We start from the raw sequence: 18,705 nt of genomic DNA, 5'->3' as shown, positions 1-18,705 counted from the left end.
CGCTGCTATACTTAGGACGAACAATGTATGGAAGTTCTGAGGTTTATATTCGAGCTTGCTGCGCGGATGATTGCGATGAACATGTGTACAGGTGGTCTATTCTCCGGGTCGTGACAGGTTTCGCATGAGAGCGCTTACAGTCGTTACCATATCTTGTCTGCCAAGACCCTCCCATGCACCAGCGACGGAGGAATATGCAAGCCAAAGTCTGTGTCTGTAGACGTCAGGATATTGGGAATACAGTCGGTAATAGCGTGCCGACGACTCCTCACCCACATCACGTGCAGCTGAATGGTCCCCGAGACATGAATACTCAGTTGAGAGAGTGTGCAACGCCAAGGCTACATCAGAAGCATATGAAGTTGGATGACTATCGAGAAGCGGACGCCACAGGGAAACGGATTCTTCAATGAGAGGTAGGGCCTCTTTATGACGACCAAGGTTATGAAGCGAGCTGCTGAGACTGCAGAGTGATATGGCCAAACCCGGGGTATGCAGCGCCGGATAGGCGGCAACCAGTTGGCGCCAGAGTTTGACACTCTCTTCGATTACCGGGAGTGCGGCAGAATGCCGTTGGAGATTGGAAAGTGTCATGCTAAGATTTTGGAGTGATCGTGCTAAACTGGGGGTGTATGACGCGGGATAAATTGCAACCAGATGGCGCCAGAGATTGACGCTCTCTCCGATCACTGGGAGCGCATCGGAATGTCGTCCAAGATTGGAAAGGGACTCATTGAGATTCTTGAGTGATAAGGCCAAACCCGGGGAATACGACGTCAGATGAACAGCAACCTGCTGGCGCCACAGCTCGACACTTTCTTCAATCGCCAGGAGTGCAACAGAATGCCGTCCGAGATTGGACAGTGACGTGTTAAGGTTCCGGAGTGACCGCGCCAAACTTGGGGTATACGATTCTGGATAAGTCGAAACTAGCTGGCGCCAGAGATTGACGCTTTCTTCAATCACAGGGAAGGCATCAGAATGTCGTCCAAGATTTGAGAGTGATTCGTTAAGATTCTCGAGCGACTTAGCCAAATCGGAGGTGTATGATGTTGGATCGAGCTGGCGCCAGAGCCCGACACTTTCTTCTATTACCGGAAGCGCGTCTGAATGTCGTCCGAGATTGGTGAGGGACGTGTTAAAACTCTGGAGTGACCGTGCCAAACTTGGGGTATATGATGCCGGATGAAATGAAACTAGCCGCCGCCAGAGATTTACACTTTCTTCGATCACTGGGAGTGCGTCGGAATGTTGACCAAGATTGGAGAGTGATCCATTAAGATTCTCGAGCGATTCGGCCAAATCCGGGGTGTATGATCTCGGATGAAGGGCAACGAGCTGGCGCCAGAGTTGAACACTTTCTGTAATTACTGAGAGCGCCTCAGAGTGCCGTCCCAGCTTGCCAAGTGATTCATTAAGGTTCTCGAGCGATCCAGCCAAATCTGGAGTGTAAGATGTAGGATGAACGGCGACTAGGTGGCGCCAGAGTCCAACACTTTCCTCAACTACCAAAAGTCCCTCAAAATGCCGTCCACGCTTGTCAAGTGATACATGAAGATTCTGAAGTGAGCGAGCCAAATCTGGGGTGTACGATGTTGGATGGCTGGCTGCCAGCTGGCGCCAGAGCTTAACACTTTCCTCGATCACTGGAAGTGTCTCAGAATGGTCCCCGACTCTGTTCAGTGACACACTAAGCTTTTGAAGCGATCTTGCTAAATCTGGAGTATATGATGTTGGATGAGTGACAACCAGCCCACGCCATAATTTGACGCTTTCTCTGATCACCTCGAGGGCCTCGGAGTGCTTTCCGAGTTTGTCAAGCGATACTTTGAGATTCTGGAGTGATTGAGCCAAATTCGGTGTGTAGGGTGCCGGATCAACAGCAACAAGCTCACGCCAAAGCTTAACGCTTTCTTCAATCGCTAAGAGGGCCTCGGAGTGCCGTTCAAGACAGCAGAGTGAGGCACACAGGTTCACAAGTGAATGGGCCAAGTCAGGGGTGTACAACGTCGGATGCACAGCAACCAGCTGACGCAAGAGCTTGACACTTTCTTCAATCGTGGGGAGGGACTCGAGATGTTCTCCGAGGTAGAAGAGTGAGGCATATAAACGCCCAAGAGATAGAGCCAAATCTGGGGTGTAGGACTCCGAGTCAACGGATACAAGGCAACGGTAAAGTACGACTGAATCCTTTGCCAATTTATATGCCTCCGGGAATCTCGAAAAGAACGCCAAATTTCCCCACACATTACGGAGTACCTTGACTAGCGCGTGAATGATTTTTCCGGAACTACGATCCATGTTTAGCTGAACATGACACTGTTAAGAATCGCTCATAAACCCCATCAATGATTCGCACCTTGGCCCACTCTGGGAACGATGTTATACTGATATACCCTTCCGTTCTCACACAAACTTCTACCCAGCGCATTAGTTCCTTGTTGAGAAATGCGCGAACCGAAGCAACAAGCTCCTTCGGCGGCTCCTCAACTTGATTAAGATGATACACGATGTGCCGACATGCGTAACGGAACTGTTCAGACAGTACCTCCTGAGGGCTTGAAATGGGTAGTAGTTCGCTCTCTCTAGACAGGTCTTCAAGCGTCCCCAAACCCTCGATAGAGGGGAGGGCCTTATTCAAGATGTCAACACAGCGCATGGCCACCGTGGCATTCTCCCTCCCCGCATCCACCGCGAAATGACGGGGTATGGATGATTGTGAGTTGATTCGTTCCGTGACAAAGCCGCGGAAGGATTGGTGCAGGATACGAATTTGCGTGTGAGATCCTCCATAACCCGAGAGGAGAGGAGCAAGTCGAGCTAATGTGGAATGGATGGAAGAAGACTTCAGAACTGGCGATAGGATGGCATTCCAAGCATCAACAGACAGCGGTTGTTGTGCGAATAAGATTGCTCCCATCACAACTGGGTAGTCGTGTACGAATTCTTCATTCTTCCAATCACACTTCTCCAGAATGTTCATGTACAAGCTATCCATCATTTCCTCGGCTGAAGTCTTCGAATGGTCCGCTCCGGTATCAAGCAGTCTCGCCAGTGTTCCCATAGGAGCCTCGCTCGTCATCCTCATGTAATGGAAGATAGTACTGATCCAAATGAATAAGCCACCCGCTCGTTTCAAAATGCCTTGGACCAACATCTCCTCTTCCTTGGGCTTGAGCTTGAGTCCATCATTCAAACTAGGATGTACGTGTTTCAGTTTTTCTAGTTGCATACGGATGTAGGTATCGCAGTCTTGCACATTTGTATTATCCAGAAGATCAATGCTGACACGATCAATAGGAGATTGAAGAGGGAGAAAACGCTCAACAGGGTCAAATTGCCTCGAGGTGACAAAGAATTTGATGTTAGAGGGCAATTTGGGCACACGCTCTCGAAGTATGTTGGCAAGGAGCTCGAATGATTGTGGCTCGCATTCATCCAGGGCATCGATTACGATCACCATAGGTCGATCGGAGGGTAGCACTTTCAGACGAAGGGGTTCAGCCACCAATTTCTCGAATTGCATGGTGAACGGTGCAGTCGTCAGAGCCGGATTATTCTGAAGGGTAGATACGATGGAGGTTCGGCACACTGGGTCGTGCCTTGCTAGAGACCGCGCCACGCCGCTGAATAGACAATCTGGTTGCGATTGCTCACCAGCTCTAAAGAAGAAGGAAAATACCAATATCCCTTCCCCCATGCACTTCTCAGAGATGGAGTGCGCAACAGATGTCTTGCCGGCACCGGCCACGGCCGTTAGCAGCATTACGCGTCTCTCACTATCCTTGGTGTTGTGACACCAGGCCATAATACGCTCCATGAGATCGATCCTGGTACCTTCCAGGCACGTCTGAGAAGAATCGTGGTGGGCAACACTAGGAAGCCGGAGTCCCCCGAGAACCGAAGCATTCTCTACTCGAGCTAACCGACCAGAATTGCTGCCAATGGTGCTCACCTATACCATCCCCGCGATGTAGTCAGAAGAGCCAGAGACGAGATCAAGCACGGTTACCTGGAACAATTCCAGAGCCTCCTTGAGATCCTTCTTCAAGCCATCTAGGTCCCTCGGAAGAGAGAAAAAATTGCTGAAGGAGAACCTTCTCCGCGGGCCCCCATGCAATTTGATTTCGTGTTGAATGCGCTGCAATGCGCTGTGAATCGTTTATGTTATACGTCAGCTAGACATTGCATAGGACAAACGCTGCCTACCCGTTCAGGTTCGTAATACTTTCCATCCAAGGTGCTGCCTCATCACTTAATGTATCATACGACCTGATGGCTGCAATCGCATCGGTCATAGTGTTGACGTATTCTCCAAAATCCTCCCATTCCTGCTTGCTCTGCTTGAATTTCTACGTAACAGATCGTCAGTTTTTGCGCCCAGTTCAGCATGGATCATCACCATGACACACCTTGAACACGTCGAATATAAAGAGTGCGCCGCTGGAAGCAGACTTGAGGGGAGGGAACGCATCTGATGCAGCGTTAACAGCGGTGAGAATTGGAACTGCTACATCGCCTCCTGCTGCAAGAATTTCATCGACCTTTTGCTTAAGCACATTGGCTTTTCGCCTCAAAGACATGGTGATAAGGAATGGACAGGGGCTGGCCCACAATTGCTTCCGGGAAATCTAACTACATATGTCCAACCCAGTCTTATGAGAATTCATTCTGAGGTTCCCGAACGGGGTTCCAATTGAAGACGCCAGTTCCCACCCACGACTCATCATACATCAGAGCCAGCCGAAGGCAGTTCGACTAGTTAGTATGAGAATGTCCATTGCATCAATCCAATCTGATCACTGACCAAGCACGTATCTTCGCACTCTTCCTTGATGATGTTGACCTACTCTCTAAAGATCTCCGCTCCTTTTGCCCCAAGAATGGCCACAATCCGATGGGCGCAACATCGATTTGGTGCGATGTGGAACAAGGAATCGCGGGGGACTGGGTCACTTCGCCTTCACTTCCATGACGAAAGGCCAGAGATGTCCCAGATGCACTGAACACACAAGGAATCGGGAGAGGACACTTCGGTGTGAAGTCCAGCAAACGAGATCGGATTTGCTCATCCGCCTCCTTCCGAGCGTTCCAGGCAGGATGATCTCGGGTTCGAGGGATCTTCTTAAGGGTGGAAACAGGCGGAGCTGGGGAGTCTGACTCGGGATCCGGAGGGAAAAGGATGTATAGGAGCTTACTGTATAGAGCGTAAAAATCACTTTCTCGGGGATTCGGGACGCTCTGACGCTGACTGACAAACCACCGTAGAGCTTAGGCACTCGATTTCTAGGAACCACATCGGAGGTGATGGTATACTATCAGTGCATACTCAGTGCCGATCCTGTTTCTACAACCTTGATATTTGGGGGAGGAGAATTAAATTCCCAGTGACTGATGGAATGCTTGCGTATATTCAGTAGACGCCACTCGAAGGTCGCGAGCATGGCCGACAGTCCACCAATCAAAGCGGCACCCGGCTACACCAACAACTAACCCACAGATAAAGGAGCGCGACGGAAGGAGAAGTCGCGGAAGCAGAAGCAGAAGCAAGAAGGAAAAGGAACGAGACGTCTCCGCCTCAACCGCCTCGCCAGCATCCCCGATGTGGTTCTAGATTGATGTCGCGATGCCCAGGCCTTGATCGGGTAGAGGTAGGCGTTGGGGGCGCCTTAATACGGTCGTTGAAGACCCAGTAGAAGGGCGGCACGTATGTGACGTCGGTGGGCCGAGGAGGCCGACGATACGTCAGCGATGATGAAACCGGAATCACCCGGTGCCGTCCTTATGACCGTACGTGGAAGGCCTCAGCCTGAGAGCTGGCGGCAGCCCACACCGATATGTTAGCCTTCGGTTTGTAGATGTATATACGGCCGGGGCTCCTGGACCGCTCAGTACAATACAAAGAGAACGGGTATGCAAATACGGGAAAGAATAATGACCGGTAAGTACCGGACCCTTGCTTACCGAAGGTACCCGAAGGTCAGGGAATTATTGCTAGATCGGCGCGCGCGGTCAATCAACATGCGAAAGGGCTGACTGACAGCAGGTACGGCGTAGCAACCGAGTGGCACAATGCCGTAGTGTGACAGTGGACGAAGGAGAGAAAAAGATAAGCGCTCGATGCACGAGTTCCCGCACCCTGGTAAGAGGTGTGCCTCCCAATTAATCGGGCGCTTGCGGTCGCTAACCAAGAGTTTTGCGCTTATACAACCTGAACTCAATTTATGAACTTTTTCGTGTACCTTTTGTGAAAAGACTGGATTAATTACTGTATCCCGAGTCCGAGATTGATATAGCTGTGCCCCACGATATATAGCTTCGTCCCATGGAGTACCCTTCGGATCATTTATACAACATTCGACCCAAACCTTTCGACATACCTTCCATTCTTACCAGTGCTCCTCACATTCTCGCATCATGTGTATCGGATTCTGGTCACTAGATGACCCTAATTACTGCCTGTGGGTTACAATGTCGACCTTGCTGATGTTGCGCACGGCACTAACTCTTTCCACCCGCTAGGATATTGTGCGCTAATAGGGACGAGTTCCTGGCCCGTCCAACACTGCCAGCGCGTTTCCACAATTTCGGCGTAAGACTGGGACCATCAGATAATGATGTACAGATTCCCTCAGTCTCTGGAGGCTTTATTCTATCAGGCATCGATTTAAAGGGCGGAGGGACGTGGTTAGGCATCAATAGGGCCGGTCAGATTGGTTTCTTGTGCGCCTGAACTACTGATTGCGCCGACTGCCTGCCTGGAATAAACATGATTGTTCACAGGACCAATATCATCGAGCCTTTGGACGGGAAGAAGTTTGCTGTCTCCCGAGGATCGTTCGCCCAGGAGTATCTCTCCCATCATGACAGTACACCATCACCTCTGCTCAGATACCTTAGCGAGCACTATGATGGAGACACGACGCACCTTGAGAGTGCCGGTTTCAACTTCACCCTCTTCGCACCGAAACCGTCGAGATCATCGGGTTGGGAGTACGAGGCTGCTCTGCTAACCAATCATGGTGGCCATGGTCGCTTGACATACCGTCCCATCTCTGCCGATGAATGCCACTGTGGCGGAATATCCAACGCCATAGATGGAAGCCCTGTGGATGGCCTCGGTCAAACAGGACCGTGGCCGAAGACAGATGTTGGTCGTGCACGATTCGAAGGGATACTCAAGGCTCGAAAATCTTCAAGTTCAGACCTAACCGATGATGAGCAAGAAGTAGCTCTCATAGAAGCCCTCATGGAACTCATGGGATGGTCGCCGCCATCTTTCCATCCTTCTCAAGATCATCTTCGTGACTCCATCTTCATCCCTCCCTTCAATATTGTGCCTTGTGTTTCCACCCCAATCAATCCTGACGCTTCACCGGAACCGCCTTCAACGCAAACAAGCAAACTTTGCGGCACCCGTATAACTACCGTAATTTTGATTCGGAGAGATGGAAAGGTCTGCTTTGTGGAGAGAGATAGAGCCACGCTGAAAGGAGATGGAGGCCCCGGCGATGTGACGGAGGTCTTCGGTTCGAGAGGAAAATCGGAGACACAACGATTGTACAGGTTTTCTCTTCAATAGCGGGTTGCCGAGTGGACTATAACTTCTTGCCCGAAAACGTTATCATCAACAAGGACTTCCATCGATGTCTTTTAACCAGGGTTGTATATTAATCCAGGCTCGCAAAATACCACCGGAATTTCAATTTCTGTGTTTTGGCAAAGCGCAGATAGAATTGTCATTACCTCCCCCCCAGAAGGTGTCGTTGCGTTGGTGACGGGACATTTGGGCAGGGTATGAAGCAGTTCTTCATTTTCCCTCACGCAGGCAGAGATGCGGAGCATAGAGGTGTAAATGACTTTCGAGTTTGATTTGATCCCGGTGGAAAGATGATGTGTGTATGTAGATGTCATGGCGATCCGCGTATATGCGTTACCAATTATACTTCTTTAGAACAATCTGATCACCGACCAAGCTCCTGTCCTTGCATACTACTCCTTGATAATATTGACCTGCTCTCGCAAGGACTCCGCTTTTTCTGCCCCAAGAAACGCAACGAAGAATCGGGAGAGGACATGTTGGTGTCAAGTCCATCGGATTTGCCCATCCGCCTCCTAGCTCCCGAGCAGATTCCAGGTGAAGTCTTCCTGATTTCAACGATCGATATTGGCGCATCTCCGAGCAGGATGAAAGTAGGTGACCGTGAAGTCGGAATCTGGAGAAGGGGTATATATATTGGAGGTTATTGTTATGGAGCGTAAGAATCATTTTCTCGAGGTTGAGGGGGAGGGGGGACAGTCTGGAAGCGTCGCAAGATGTGGTTGGCTTTACACACTGAACACGATGATGCAATGACCTATCGGCACTGTTTCGTCGACAAATGGTCTAACGGATACAAACCGTCGTTGAACTAAACCACAATTGGCACTTACAGGAAGAGAAAAAAAAATGCGGCTTTAGCGTCTGTATCTATCAACAAGCAGACCAAGAAGGGAATAGTGAAGATATCTTGGGGGGAAACGGCCGTGCGCGGAAACGTAGGCACGTCGACCTTACTTTCAACAGGGCGTGTCTGACTTGCGAATTGTTCTATCCTCCCCGAGCACAGTCAATTCTGATCGTGAAGGCAAGCTTCTGGCCTGAAATACGCTAATCTGCGGGCAATAGAAAGGGAGCGGAGGCAGTCCATCCGTATACTGGAAGCACGGGCTCCTAGTATGCAAGTACTGGCTGACATCCCCACCATTTCTGTACATCATCATCACCTCCTAACAATCTTGCAATGAAGCCTCCGACGTCCTTCCTGGAAATTGAGTACATCCCCTTGCCTGAACTCTCCTCTCGTCCAGTCCCCTCCTGGATAATACGGTATTTCTCCTTTCCCTTTGCCGCGTCATCAGTTAAGAGCGCCGGCCGAACCACACATACATCCTGAGGTGCGATGAATGGGCTAATCACGGCGTCAATGTCACCTGCGGTCGTCACCATCGGACTAATCTCGGATGGGGATGGGAAGAAGTGAGGGTATGATGATGAGGGAAGAAGGGCTTTGGAGAGGGTAACTTCCATGGCTATTTTGTCAGCGTGGGGATGCTCGAGGACTGTGGTGTAAAGGAGGCGAAGACTAGATTTAAATGTGTTAGATCAAGTCCAGCCGTCAGTGGGGGTAGAGGACATACGCGAATGGAATGGTGCCGTGGGCGACTTTCCCCATCCCCATTGAGCTTACAAGAACTATTTTTGGCTTGGATGCGTATGAGTCATGCCTCTGTTGAAGCGCCTGGAGAAGAATGATAAACCCTGGAGTTGGGACGGAGTGTATCAGCAATTGGGAGTTCATGTTGGCGTGGATCTTACCCCTGGAGCAGAGATCAGGCGGGTCAATGGGAAACCCCTTGGCAATAGCTTTCGTCGCGGCCAAAAACCCGCTTGGAGGGGTAAACCCTGTCCGAATTGCAGGAGTTCGTATTGGGGGGCTAAACGCTTGAGAGCCACATACCAATGCTAAATACGATGACTTTGAGATCCGGACCACACTCGTCCAAAAGCCCCTTAACGCTGTCAGAGTTATGGGCGTCACCCATCAACAACGTTGTCCTCTCCTTGATTGTGGCATCTAGAGAAAGGTAGGATGGCGAATCTTTGAGAACATCAGGCCTTCGTAGCATCAACACGCTTCGTATGTTGTGACGAGCAGCAGCGAGATCGGCGTAGGCTGCAAAACCGACTCCTCGAGAGGCTCCAATGTAGGCGACGGTGGACATGTTTGTTCGGCTTGAAGTTATGCTAGTAAATGGCCTGTGTCAAACGTTTGTTTTTATACCACCTTCAAGGGGTTAACTTTGATCGAAAACGCCGCAGTGGCTAGGGGTTGGTCGCCATTGCCGACACAGCCAGTATTGCCGGAACGAACCGATTCAACCGCGCATCGCCACGTTGGTGGGAACTCGCTGTCCTGATTCCTTCTAAGCAATTTACATGAGATTGAAAAAATGGGCAGAAACAAGGAGTGAGGCAGGCAAGAAAATTAGGGCAGTGGCAGTGCTCAATGGTTATATGTCACAACCAAACTTGGATAGTTCGTTGCCCGAAATCGCTGTCGTGGGAGCCTAGCCCGGACCCCATTGGTACTAAAACATATCCCCCGCTCTTCTGTTCTTGGAAGTGGGGATTCCAAGGAATGTCCTATCAATTAGAGCTAACTGTGGATGATAAGAAGAGGAAGAGCCAGAGGAAAATGGAGGGAGGAAAGATAGGCCAATTGGGGGTGGCTTTGGGGTGGGCATTGCTGGAGCCCATAGCGGCAGCACTCGGCTACTAGAAAATGTAATTGGTAAGCCGCAGACACTGAACAGCAGTAGTTAATCGATGAGGGCGGATTGTGAAGCCTGTTACGAAGTCCTAGAGGCTGGAGTCCTGCCTAGTCAATCACTCAATAGCAATGACTCGACAGGCAGAAATTGCCTGTGTCGAGCCATCCGGGCTGGTGGCAAGTTCATTCCCATGGTCGCCGGGAGTTACCGGACCCTGCTAACCCATTCAATCGTTTCCTTGTTGCTCGCTTGATTACCACACCTACGCTACGCTAGTTCATCATCCCACACTTGCATGCCACGCCTGACAACGCTAGCCCTTACATCAAGCAAATCTCGAGACAAAACGAATGTTTTCCGAAGAAAATACGATTTCCAGGCCGGCTGATACAATCCACTTCAAAGATATTCTCCAAGGTCAACTCCATCATCGCGCCAGCGAATATGTAAACTGCATTATGGGCGACAGACCGCGAGCAGTAAATGCAACACAACCTTTCGCCGAGTGAACTGAACGATTTGGCCAACTCCGCTACACGCGATACAGCTCAGGAAATGACTGCATGGTCCGCCAAACCGGGAATCAAAGAGGAAACTCGGCATTACGTGTGACCCCAGTTCATAATTCTGACAACAGTGAACACGTAGATCCTTGACAGAACGCCCCAGGGAACCACACAGAGCCCAGCTCCCAGGGCCCGGTGCAAAGAGGGTGTACCAACTTGTTGGCGTCCCACCCGTAATAGGCACCCTAGCAATGTCAGTGAAGCGCTATGTTGTGCATGTTCATAAGGCGGAGCGGCGTAAAGTGATGAGAGAGATCTGCTATCTATGTAGTCCCTGTCATGGGAGGAACGTAGCATCAATCAACGCCTGAAGTTGATGGCAACTCCACTGCTTGGCATCAAGCAACATTTTGGCTGCGACAGTACTCCCTCTCCCTGCTCTTTGCACGCAGTGGGGATGAAGCACAACCTGGTCGTCGATGCTCCAAACTCCTTGATCCATTACTCATCCGGAGGCTGGCAAATGATTTCCTTGGCTGGTGACCCCTTCGCAAATTCTTACCAAAACGGGACTGCGATAAAGTCTAAAACTGTTGGGCCAACTGCGACGCTTGCCTTTAATGGTTCTGCGATTTGGGTGTACGGTGCCCGACGTTCAAACCACGGGAATTCCTCTGTGAAACATAACCGCTAGATATAATAGTTATCTCCCCAACCCAAATCGAGTCTTTGAAGCCCAACTCTTTTCATCGCACGGCTTTTCATCCATACTATGACCATCACCAACTTGGGTGGGGGGCCATACGGCGATGTTTTCGACATTGATTACATGACCTGGGGGACAACTATCAAAGATGGCTCGATGCAGCTAATTGTCGACGACTGGACGTGGTTCAATTCAAGTCCTACCTCCCTAACCCATCGTCCTGGACTATTGGCGAAAAAGACGGCGAGGCGTACAACAATACGCTGTCATCGACCCGAAATCATGGGGCTAGTGTATCCCTCGTTCTGTCAACTGCCGACGCAGTCGCCGTATATGGACAACTTGGCCCTGGTCATGGACCTTACACATGTACTGTAAACAAGACGCTAGGTGGCTCGGCGCCTGGGATAATAAGTAGTGATGGTGGGATGTATACCAGCCAAATGGGACAGCAATTGCTTTGTTCCAACCCACATCATCTAGGGACCCCTCTGTCTTTACGGACTCTTCACCCAATGCCATGAAGATAGGAGCTATCGCAGGTGGCATTGTCGGGGGTGTGCTTGTCGTTTCGGCTGCTCTCCCTGTAGTGGTGCTCTACTACCGACACAGGCACGTTCTTTCCACCGATTTGCAGCTCTTTGTCTTCTGGTGAGGGAGCACGCGCAAATGGCCCTGTTCGAAGAAATTCAACGCCTTCGAGCCGGACATCCGGTCCACCTCCAGGTGTTTCAAAATAAAACAAATTGCGCTGACAAACCCAGCTTGACAATGCTTTTCGGAAGCTGCGTTGAGGCCCCGACGAGATCTTGGATATGACCTTTCCCCACTGCTGGGCCTCCAGGACAGTTCTAGTGATACTAATGGGAATGGAGGGTGGTCATATCCGCAGTGGAACATGTGGCCCTGCCCTTGGGATATCATGTCGGAAACTCGCCTTTTACTGCCTTCAAAATGACACGCTGTCGCTCACTCGACCATTCTCCCTCTCGCCTCTGATGGCTCCGACTGGCTATTGTGACTTGCACAACAGGCTGTAAACTCATCTGGGCCTTCGTTTCGTGTCATACATATCTTCGAATATGTTTGCCAAGCGACTTCAAACGCAAGGATGTACGTCGCGTCTCCGCGTGATTAAATTCTCTTTTCCAATGGATCTGGCTTGAGTTCTCATGCAGTCCGACTAGCCGGAACACTGCCCCGACAACGCCGTTAGATTGGTGTCACCTTCCATGGCGAACGTGATGCCACGCCGCACGGTTTGAACTCCGCAACTAATTTTGGTAACGAGGAAAATGGAGGCCAGGGCATCAATATCTGATAAATTCTCCAACCACGTTGCTTGGGGATTCTACCGGTTCTGCCACGCAGATGTTGGCATCTTGCATACCAAGGAGCAGCTATCTTACACCGACGAAGAGCTCCAGCGTACCGAATAAGACACATAAGATAGCGGAACCCCTCGGTTGCTGAGGGCCATTCCGAGTTGGTGACAGTGTTTCTGTTGCCTCCTCTTCTTCTCATATTGTTTCTCGCACTGAGTTTGGCCCTGAAGTGCTGATCCTCACTTCGAGTAAAGAGGCAGACACGTGGGGGGGCCGGTATGTCAGAGTGCAAAAGTCCTGGAATTTACAGTAAGATGACGGAACTGTCAAGTGCTTGGCATTCCGCACTCGATCGTCTGGTCTCTGGTGGCGAAGTTCAGCCCTGTCAATCACTGCGAACGAGGACTCGCAGACCTAAAGGCAGAGAGTCAGAAACGTCAATGATTAAAGTCATAACTCCACAAGGGATATTCACCGTGCGAAGGCTGATGAACGTACGTAACGATGGGATAGCGTAATTGACCAGACACCAAGCACAGATAGTTGTCGGTGTCAATTCTAGTAGTAGATAGAATGGTGTCACTGTGAATCCAGCGTGAGCCATTGAGTGTATACAGATATCCCTAAAGCTAATAAACCATGAGAGAATAGCTAAGAGTGCAGTGAGAACCAGGTTCGAGAAGATGCTCAAAATATATATCGTCTCATGCACAGAGAAAAGCAGATTACGTAGGGACATTGAACAGTGTGAGAATGGGGCCACGTGGAGCCAGCCCAAATTGGGCTAGAGACACTCCCGACGAGGATTCGGCAACAGTTACTGCAGAGACGGCCACGAGCGAAAAATTTGCGACAAGCTGCGCCGATTCGTCCCAGCCCTCTCGAGCAAGGTCAGTACTGATCGCGCAGGGAAACTCTGACACAGTCGACCCAACACGATACAGAAGAGTGGCAGTGCAGCGTGCTCAGTTGAATGGATCCATTCCGACAGCTTGACGGAAATTCAGACAGTTTAATACAATCTGGTTGTTATGGGTTTCCTTCCAAGGGTCATCTGTGATCGAGACGGGCATAATGGCACGGCTGTAGGAGTTAATGGCTCGTGTATAAAGATAGGAACCTTGAGAGTTGAGACAGGTTAAAGCCGTTACCCCCCAAACCTGAACAGCCTGAGCTATGTCTACTGTTGCCTACATTGGTGCCTCTCGAGGAGTTGGTTTTGCAGCCTACGCCGATCTTGCTGCTGCTCAACCCAACGTGCGAAGCGTGCTATTGCTACGGAAACCTGATGTCCTCAAAGAGTCATCCCCCTACCTTTCACTGGATCCTACCGTCAAGGAGCGGACAACGCTACTGACGGGTGACGCACATAACTCTGATAGCGTTGAAGGCCTTTTAGACGAGTGTGGTTCGGATCTCAAAGCCATCGTATATAGCATTGGTACGTGACCCTTGATGATTAGATCACCCTAATGCGAACGCTTGCAATTCGAACAGGTTTCACTCCTCCAAGCGGTTTTTCGGCTGCGACGAAAGCTATTGCCAAGGGATTTCCCATCGAACCGCCCGATCTCTGCTCTAGAGGTAAGACCTACGTGGCAATGTCGCTGTCAACTCTCAATTGCTGACGTGCCCCCGCCCAAATCCTAGGGTTTATCCTTCTTCTCCAAGCTCTCCGGAGGAGGTATGACTCATACGCAGTCAAGCCAAAGATAGTTCTCGTAAGCTCAATGGGAATGGGGAAAGTCGCGCACGGCACCATTCCATTCGCGTATGTCTTCTTGTCTCACTGACGGCCACACTTTCCTTAACTTGGCACATCTCATAGCCTTCGCCTCATGTACACCATGCTCCTCGAGCACCCCCACGCTGACAAGATAGCGATGGAAGTCGCTCTCTCCAAAGCCCTTCTTCCCTCTGAAGAATCATACCCTCGCTTCTTCCCTGCTCCATCCGAGATCAGTCCTAAGGTAACAACACTAGCTTCCATTGACGCTGCGATTAGTCCTTTCATCGCGCCTCAAGACGTATGTGTGGTTCGACCTGCATTATTGAACAATAAGACGGCAAAGGGAAGGGGGAGTTATCGTATTATCCAGGAAGGGACTGGACAGGAGGAGAGTTCAGGGAAGGGGATGTTCTCGATTTCGAGGAAGGACGTCGGAGGCTTTATCGCAGGGTTGTTAGGGGGAAATGATGATGTACAGAAATGGTGGGGATGTCAGCCAGTGCTCGCGTACTAGGTGTCAGGGATTCTGATGCACGATTGGACTGCATCTGCTGAGCTTTGCCGGGATTTTGAGATTTTGCGTATCTTCCTCTGTCTGAGTTTGTGGTCTTGATTACCCGGCATGCGAAATCCAAAATACCGATTGCATTATATTTAATCCAAACGAATATTTACGTCTACACACGACAATTTTCGAGCTTGGTGACGAGGATATCTTCAGCACCTATCACCTGCAATTTATCCATGACATCAGCGATGGTGGCCCTTTCGACCATCACGTTGATGGCTACCCATTCTTCTTCACCTAGGAGTGGGCAAGGCAGCGTGAATGGATCAACCTACTGCGGATACATGCATTAGAAATCTTACCTGGTTGACGCTCCAAAGGAGACACCGTGGCCGCCTTCTTCCCTCGTGTGATCTCCACCGCCTGCTGCATGTCCGCCCTTCGCACATTATACGTACACAGAACGAATTTGGAAGAGGCAATAACACCCTGGATACGCTTCGTAATCTTCTCAATGAGTTCCACAAGGACAGGATTAGTCGATGTCGTCGAGTGGGGCGCTTTAGATGTGATGAGAACAGCTTGAGTTTCCAAAATGGTGGCAATTGGATGTAAGCCAGCCGCACGCATAGTTTCACCCGATTCTTTGATGGGGATGCCAATTTCCGTGAGCTCGACGAGTTGAACTGTCGGGTGGTGTTCCCGCGACGACGGAATGGTGATCACGTACCGACGAGATCAACTACATGACGGGGTGGGGGAAAAGGTACGATGGAGATGTTAGACAAAGATCGATGTGAAGGGTGGAAAGGGGAGAGACTAACCTATCCCATCTGCGAGTCCGAGGGCGCAGGCAGCTTCGACGCTCCCCCCGATATATTGAATCTTTGTAGGGCTAGATGGTTCTTCATGACTTCGACTAGCCTCGACTTCCTTATCGATTCTTCCAAAGTATTCACCAGCGACAAACTCGAAGCTCGTCGCGATCCGCTTTCCAGACAACTGCTGGACCGTTTGGAATGGGGAAGATTCCGGTACTTGAACTTGAAGTCTACATTTCCCAAAACCGAGGGGGAGGACTTCATTAACTTTTGATGTTAGTCCCGACTCGGCAATTTGGTCTTGGCCCGTTATTCCAAGATCGACGTTTCCAGAGCCAACAAATTGAGGGATATCGGAGGCATTAAGGAAGAGTCTGTAGCGAAAGATAAATTTACCCTCGCTTGAAGTACCAGAAGCAGAACCCTTACAGAGCGATCGGATGATTTTGGACGAGGGCTATATCTAAACGGTGAGACCTGAAGTATTTGATGTCAGCACCTGCAAGAGTCACTTTCACGGTTAACCGCCGGGGGTGTCCACGATATATGTCAATAATCCGTATACTCGCCATCTAGTAGCTGGATACACTGCTCGTGCAGCCTTCCTGAATTCGACTGTGAGCCGATGATGTCCTTTCCTTAGGCTAGAACAATCACTGGAAAACCACACCTTTCTTTGGGACAGCAAATAACAATCTGCCTTTCACGGAATCGGCCAATAGAGTCCCCATGATATGGGCGCACTTGGGCGGGAAAGGGCAACCTCGAAGACGTTGTCGGATGTCGGGTTAGTTCGGCCAAAACAAGAAAAATTCCCACAGCTTCAACTGTGACTCATGAAGCAGAAACGCGTGGGAAAAGCGAAGAGCGCGCGAGCGCGTCGATTCAACTTTGCGATCCGTTTTGTCCTCACACTTACACACCCACCAAACTAAAACTAAAATGCTTCGGTGCAGTCACCACGCTTGGGAGACACGATTCCATGTGAATTCTTGGGAGGAACGGGTTACAGTACTGCTCCAACGGACAAATTCACCGTGGGAAATGATTGCGACCCCATTTGCTTTCAATGTCATTGTAGCGCTTCTCCTCTTTATTTCAGAAGAGCCATTGGCCCTAGCTAGTGACAAGTTATTAGCGGATGATAGTCTAGTGGTGAGAAACACACTTGAGTTCATCTCTGCCCAGACACCATGCGTGGGAAAAGAAAGCTGAGCGCACGCGCTCTGATTCAAGTTCGTGATCCGTTTTGTCCTCAACCATATGCACGCACCGGCGATAAGTTCTGCAGTGGCGATGGCATCAGTCTTTCCAAGAGGAGATTACTGTTAGAAGAACTAGAGTCGTGTGAGCACTCAGTTCCAAGCAATGATGTGAACCAAATATATTGGAGCGTCGCTGTAAGCGCCAGGGGAATGGCATACAAGGTAATGAGCTATGTGGATACGAGCTTCAAAAATAAAGGCTATCTCACCCCAGTTCCAATGATGTGAACTGAGGAGATAAACACGAAAAAGTTGGTCGAGGTGGCTTTTAAGCGATCCACGACTGAGTGGTGTGATTCATCATTGGGTTGCTGCGCGCCGTCGATCGCATCCCATCGTTGTGGTTCCCACGAAAGAAAGCAACGAACAATCGCTAGTACAGGATGTCCGTGCGCGATAAAGAAAAAACGTGGACCTCTGCTCCAACAGTGAGGTGGTCACAGCGTACGTCAATGTCCAGGAATTACTGTATCAACGGCTTCGCGGCAGCACCAGTGGCTATATAAGACGCTCAAATATCTGCTATTTTTCCGCTGAGCGCTGAACGGATAGTGGTGCCTCTGGTCGCAGGATGCGTTCACCATCAAGCCGAGCGGTGAGTGCGTGGGAAAAAAAGGTGGACACAGATCCAAGATCACGATCCGTTTTGTCCCCGATCCACATCGCCGCTCCAATCTGTCCGGAAATGCCCCGATGCATTGGCTTCACGACGGTGATGCCATCTTAGGCCAATTGAGAAAAACACTACAATCCGTTCTCGATAGCTACACCAGTTTCAATGCGCAACAATTTGGCCAAATGCCGCTTCCCTTTTCCAGGAGCGCGTTAGATACTAGAGTCTCCACGAATAGAGTTACATGCAAGTTCCGAGTTCAAGGAGGCTCGAAGCATCGCACAACCCAAGCCAAAAAAAATAAGATACGCGTGTGATTAAGGTCGCGATCCATTTGTTCTTGCCAGTGTCTACGTCACAACACTGCTTCTGGCCGGAGATGCCTCGACACATTAGTCCCGCAATGGTGACACCATTTGAAGGGGTCAACAGCGCAGTCCGTCGTCCAAGTCGATGGCTGCGTATGTAACACATGCGTGCCCTTCAAAGCACCTCTCACAATCGTTAAGCTTCTGGGCCGGCCACTCAAATTTGGATCGGCACAACAAGGTCCCAGGCGCATTCAGGCTGCAGAAGGGGGGATAGCTACATCGTTTCCGAGGGTTCCAGTGTATCGGTTGAATTGGGAGCAGAGTCACATCGCTTGCCGGAAACGGTTAATTTCAATTGCGCGGTGACCCCAAATTGTTTGCAGGCCGCTGGTTGGATTTCGTCCTCCGTCTGTTGATCATTCCGATCACTCTTCTTCACGGCCAGACCTTAAGGGATAGATCGACGACATTCTCATGTATAACAAAGGGAGGCCACCGTTGGGTGGTTGAGGAGTGGCTGTGTGACCTTGAACTGCTCCGCAAAGATTTTCCGAATGGGCGAAGCTCCCTAAATGCTGTGGCCATCAATCGCCGCCCGCATTCAATG

The 18,705-nt window shown here is 50.3% G+C and overlaps 8 protein-coding genes across 8 annotated transcripts; 4 read left to right on the top strand and 4 right to left on the bottom strand.

The window, feature by feature from the left end:
* Positions 1 to 96: 96 nt before the first annotated feature.
* Positions 97 to 4,583, bottom strand: EI90DRAFT_3129523 (uncharacterized protein; the record flags this gene model as incomplete). Its single annotated transcript, XM_039064208.1, has 5 exons — positions 97 to 2,307; positions 2,360 to 3,955; positions 4,013 to 4,151; positions 4,210 to 4,352; positions 4,413 to 4,583. 5 exons carry the CDS (start codon positions 4,581 to 4,583, stop codon positions 97 to 99), a joined length of 4,260 nt encoding a protein of 1,419 aa, XP_038911812.1.
* Positions 4,584 to 5,462: 879 nt separating this feature from the next.
* Positions 5,463 to 7,701, top strand: EI90DRAFT_2229918 (NRDE protein-domain-containing protein). Its single transcript, XM_039052727.1, has 6 exons — positions 5,463 to 5,941; positions 5,999 to 6,046; positions 6,099 to 6,142; positions 6,317 to 6,461; positions 6,523 to 6,723; positions 6,784 to 7,701. The coding sequence occupies exons 1-6, from the start codon at positions 5,859 to 5,861 to the stop codon at positions 7,580 to 7,582; spliced, it is 1,320 nt and encodes a 439-aa protein (XP_038911811.1). The 5' UTR covers positions 5,463 to 5,858; the 3' UTR covers positions 7,583 to 7,701.
* A 786-nt stretch (positions 7,702 to 8,487) lies between these two features.
* EI90DRAFT_2229885 (uncharacterized protein) lies at positions 8,488 to 9,933 on the bottom strand. Its single transcript, XM_039052726.1, has 5 exons — positions 9,828 to 9,933; positions 9,501 to 9,775; positions 9,359 to 9,445; positions 9,181 to 9,301; positions 8,488 to 9,125 (listed from the first exon to the last, which is right to left on the bottom strand). Exons 2-5 carry the CDS (start codon positions 9,763 to 9,765, stop codon positions 8,714 to 8,716), a joined length of 885 nt encoding a protein of 294 aa, XP_038911810.1. The 5' UTR covers positions 9,766 to 9,775; positions 9,828 to 9,933; the 3' UTR covers positions 8,488 to 8,713.
* A 1,077-nt stretch (positions 9,934 to 11,010) lies between these two features.
* EI90DRAFT_2228955 (uncharacterized protein) lies at positions 11,011 to 11,928 on the top strand. The gene has a single exon (XM_039052724.1). It carries the CDS (start codon positions 11,197 to 11,199, stop codon positions 11,512 to 11,514), a length of 318 nt encoding a protein of 105 aa, XP_038911809.1. The 5' UTR covers positions 11,011 to 11,196; the 3' UTR covers positions 11,515 to 11,928.
* Positions 11,593 to 12,181, top strand: EI90DRAFT_3019402 (uncharacterized protein; the record flags this gene model as incomplete). The annotated part of the gene is made up of 2 exons (XM_039057356.1): positions 11,593 to 11,895; positions 11,966 to 12,181. 2 exons carry the CDS (start codon positions 11,593 to 11,595, stop codon positions 12,179 to 12,181), a joined length of 519 nt encoding a protein of 172 aa, XP_038911808.1.
* Positions 12,182 to 12,594: 413 nt separating this feature from the next.
* On the bottom strand, positions 12,595 to 13,808 carry EI90DRAFT_2231518 (uncharacterized protein). Its single transcript, XM_039052731.1, has 3 exons — positions 13,350 to 13,808; positions 13,200 to 13,214; positions 12,595 to 13,148 (listed from the first exon to the last, which is right to left on the bottom strand). Exons 1-3 carry the CDS (start codon positions 13,588 to 13,590, stop codon positions 12,739 to 12,741), a joined length of 666 nt encoding a protein of 221 aa, XP_038911807.1. The 5' UTR covers positions 13,591 to 13,808; the 3' UTR covers positions 12,595 to 12,738.
* Positions 13,809 to 14,292: 484 nt separating this feature from the next.
* Positions 14,293 to 15,401, top strand: EI90DRAFT_2230454 (uncharacterized protein). Its single transcript, XM_039052728.1, has 3 exons — positions 14,293 to 14,435; positions 14,502 to 14,622; positions 14,680 to 15,401. The coding sequence occupies exons 1-3, from the start codon at positions 14,324 to 14,326 to the stop codon at positions 15,092 to 15,094; spliced, it is 648 nt and encodes a 215-aa protein (XP_038911806.1). The 5' UTR covers positions 14,293 to 14,323; the 3' UTR covers positions 15,095 to 15,401.
* Positions 14,923 to 17,109, bottom strand: EI90DRAFT_2976829 (HisG-domain-containing protein). Its single transcript, XM_039055891.1, has 8 exons — positions 17,078 to 17,109; positions 16,580 to 17,029; positions 16,497 to 16,514; positions 16,339 to 16,420; positions 15,913 to 16,283; positions 15,819 to 15,830; positions 15,460 to 15,732; positions 14,923 to 15,385 (listed from the first exon to the last, which is right to left on the bottom strand). The coding sequence occupies exons 2-8, from the start codon at positions 16,638 to 16,640 to the stop codon at positions 15,258 to 15,260; spliced, it is 945 nt and encodes a 314-aa protein (XP_038911805.1). The 5' UTR covers positions 16,641 to 17,029; positions 17,078 to 17,109; the 3' UTR covers positions 14,923 to 15,257.
* Positions 17,110 to 18,705: the final 1,596 nt, after the last annotated feature.

This window comes from Cantharellus anzutake (genome assembly GCF_015039405.1).
Source record: "Cantharellus anzutake strain C23 chromosome Unknown EI90scaffold_58, whole genome shotgun sequence".
Classification (NCBI taxonomy): Eukaryota; Fungi; Basidiomycota; class Agaricomycetes; order Cantharellales; family Hydnaceae; genus Cantharellus; species Cantharellus anzutake.
The sequence above is the reverse complement of the archived record's forward strand: the minus strand, read 5'-3'. Positions and strand labels throughout refer to the sequence as shown.

Bases quoted from the DNA above. Each gene is read 5' to 3' on its own strand.
- EI90DRAFT_2229918 (XM_039052727.1), top strand. From the start codon at position 5,859: ATGTATATACGGCCGGGGCTCCTGGACCGCTCAGTACAATACAAAGAG. The intron at 6,047-6,098 runs GTACGGCGTAGC...CAGTGGACGAAG, and splicing joins AAAGGGCTGACTGACAGCAG to GAGAGAAAAAGATAAGCGCT. The intron at 6,143-6,316 runs GTAAGAGGTGTG...CACGATATATAG, and splicing joins GCACGAGTTCCCGCACCCTG to CTTCGTCCCATGGAGTACCC.
- EI90DRAFT_2229885 (XM_039052726.1), bottom strand. From the start codon at position 9,765: ATGTCCACCGTCGCCTACATTGGAGCCTCTCGAGGAGTCGGTTTTGCA. The intron at 9,446-9,500 runs GTATGTGGCTCT...CAATTCGGACAG, and splicing joins AGTCATCGTATTTAGCATTG to GGTTTACCCCTCCAAGCGGG. The intron at 9,126-9,180 runs GTATGTCCTCTA...ATTTAAATCTAG, and splicing joins CACGGCACCATTCCATTCGC to TCTTCGCCTCCTTTACACCA.
- EI90DRAFT_2228955 (XM_039052724.1), top strand. From the start codon at position 11,197: ATGGCAACTCCACTGCTTGGCATCAAGCAACATTTTGGCTGCGACAGT.
- EI90DRAFT_2231518 (XM_039052731.1), bottom strand. From the start codon at position 13,590: ATGTCCCTACGTAATCTGCTTTTCTCTGTGCATGAGACGATATATATT.
- EI90DRAFT_2230454 (XM_039052728.1), top strand. From the start codon at position 14,324: ATGCGAACGCTTGCAATTCGAACAGGTTTCACTCCTCCAAGCGGTTTT. The intron at 14,436-14,501 runs GTAAGACCTACG...CCCAAATCCTAG, and splicing joins GCCCGATCTCTGCTCTAGAG to GGTTTATCCTTCTTCTCCAA. The intron at 14,623-14,679 runs GTATGTCTTCTT...CACATCTCATAG, and splicing joins CACGGCACCATTCCATTCGC to CCTTCGCCTCATGTACACCA.
- EI90DRAFT_2976829 (XM_039055891.1), bottom strand. From the start codon at position 16,640: ATGGGGACTCTATTGGCCGATTCCGTGAAAGGCAGATTGTTATTTGCT. The intron at 16,284-16,338 runs GTAAGGGTTCTG...CTTTCGCTACAG, and splicing joins CAAAATCATCCGATCGCTCT to ACTCTTCCTTAATGCCTCCG. The intron at 15,386-15,459 runs GTCAACCAGGTA...GCCCACTCCTAG, and splicing joins CACGGTGTCTCCTTTGGAGC to GTGAAGAAGAATGGGTAGCC.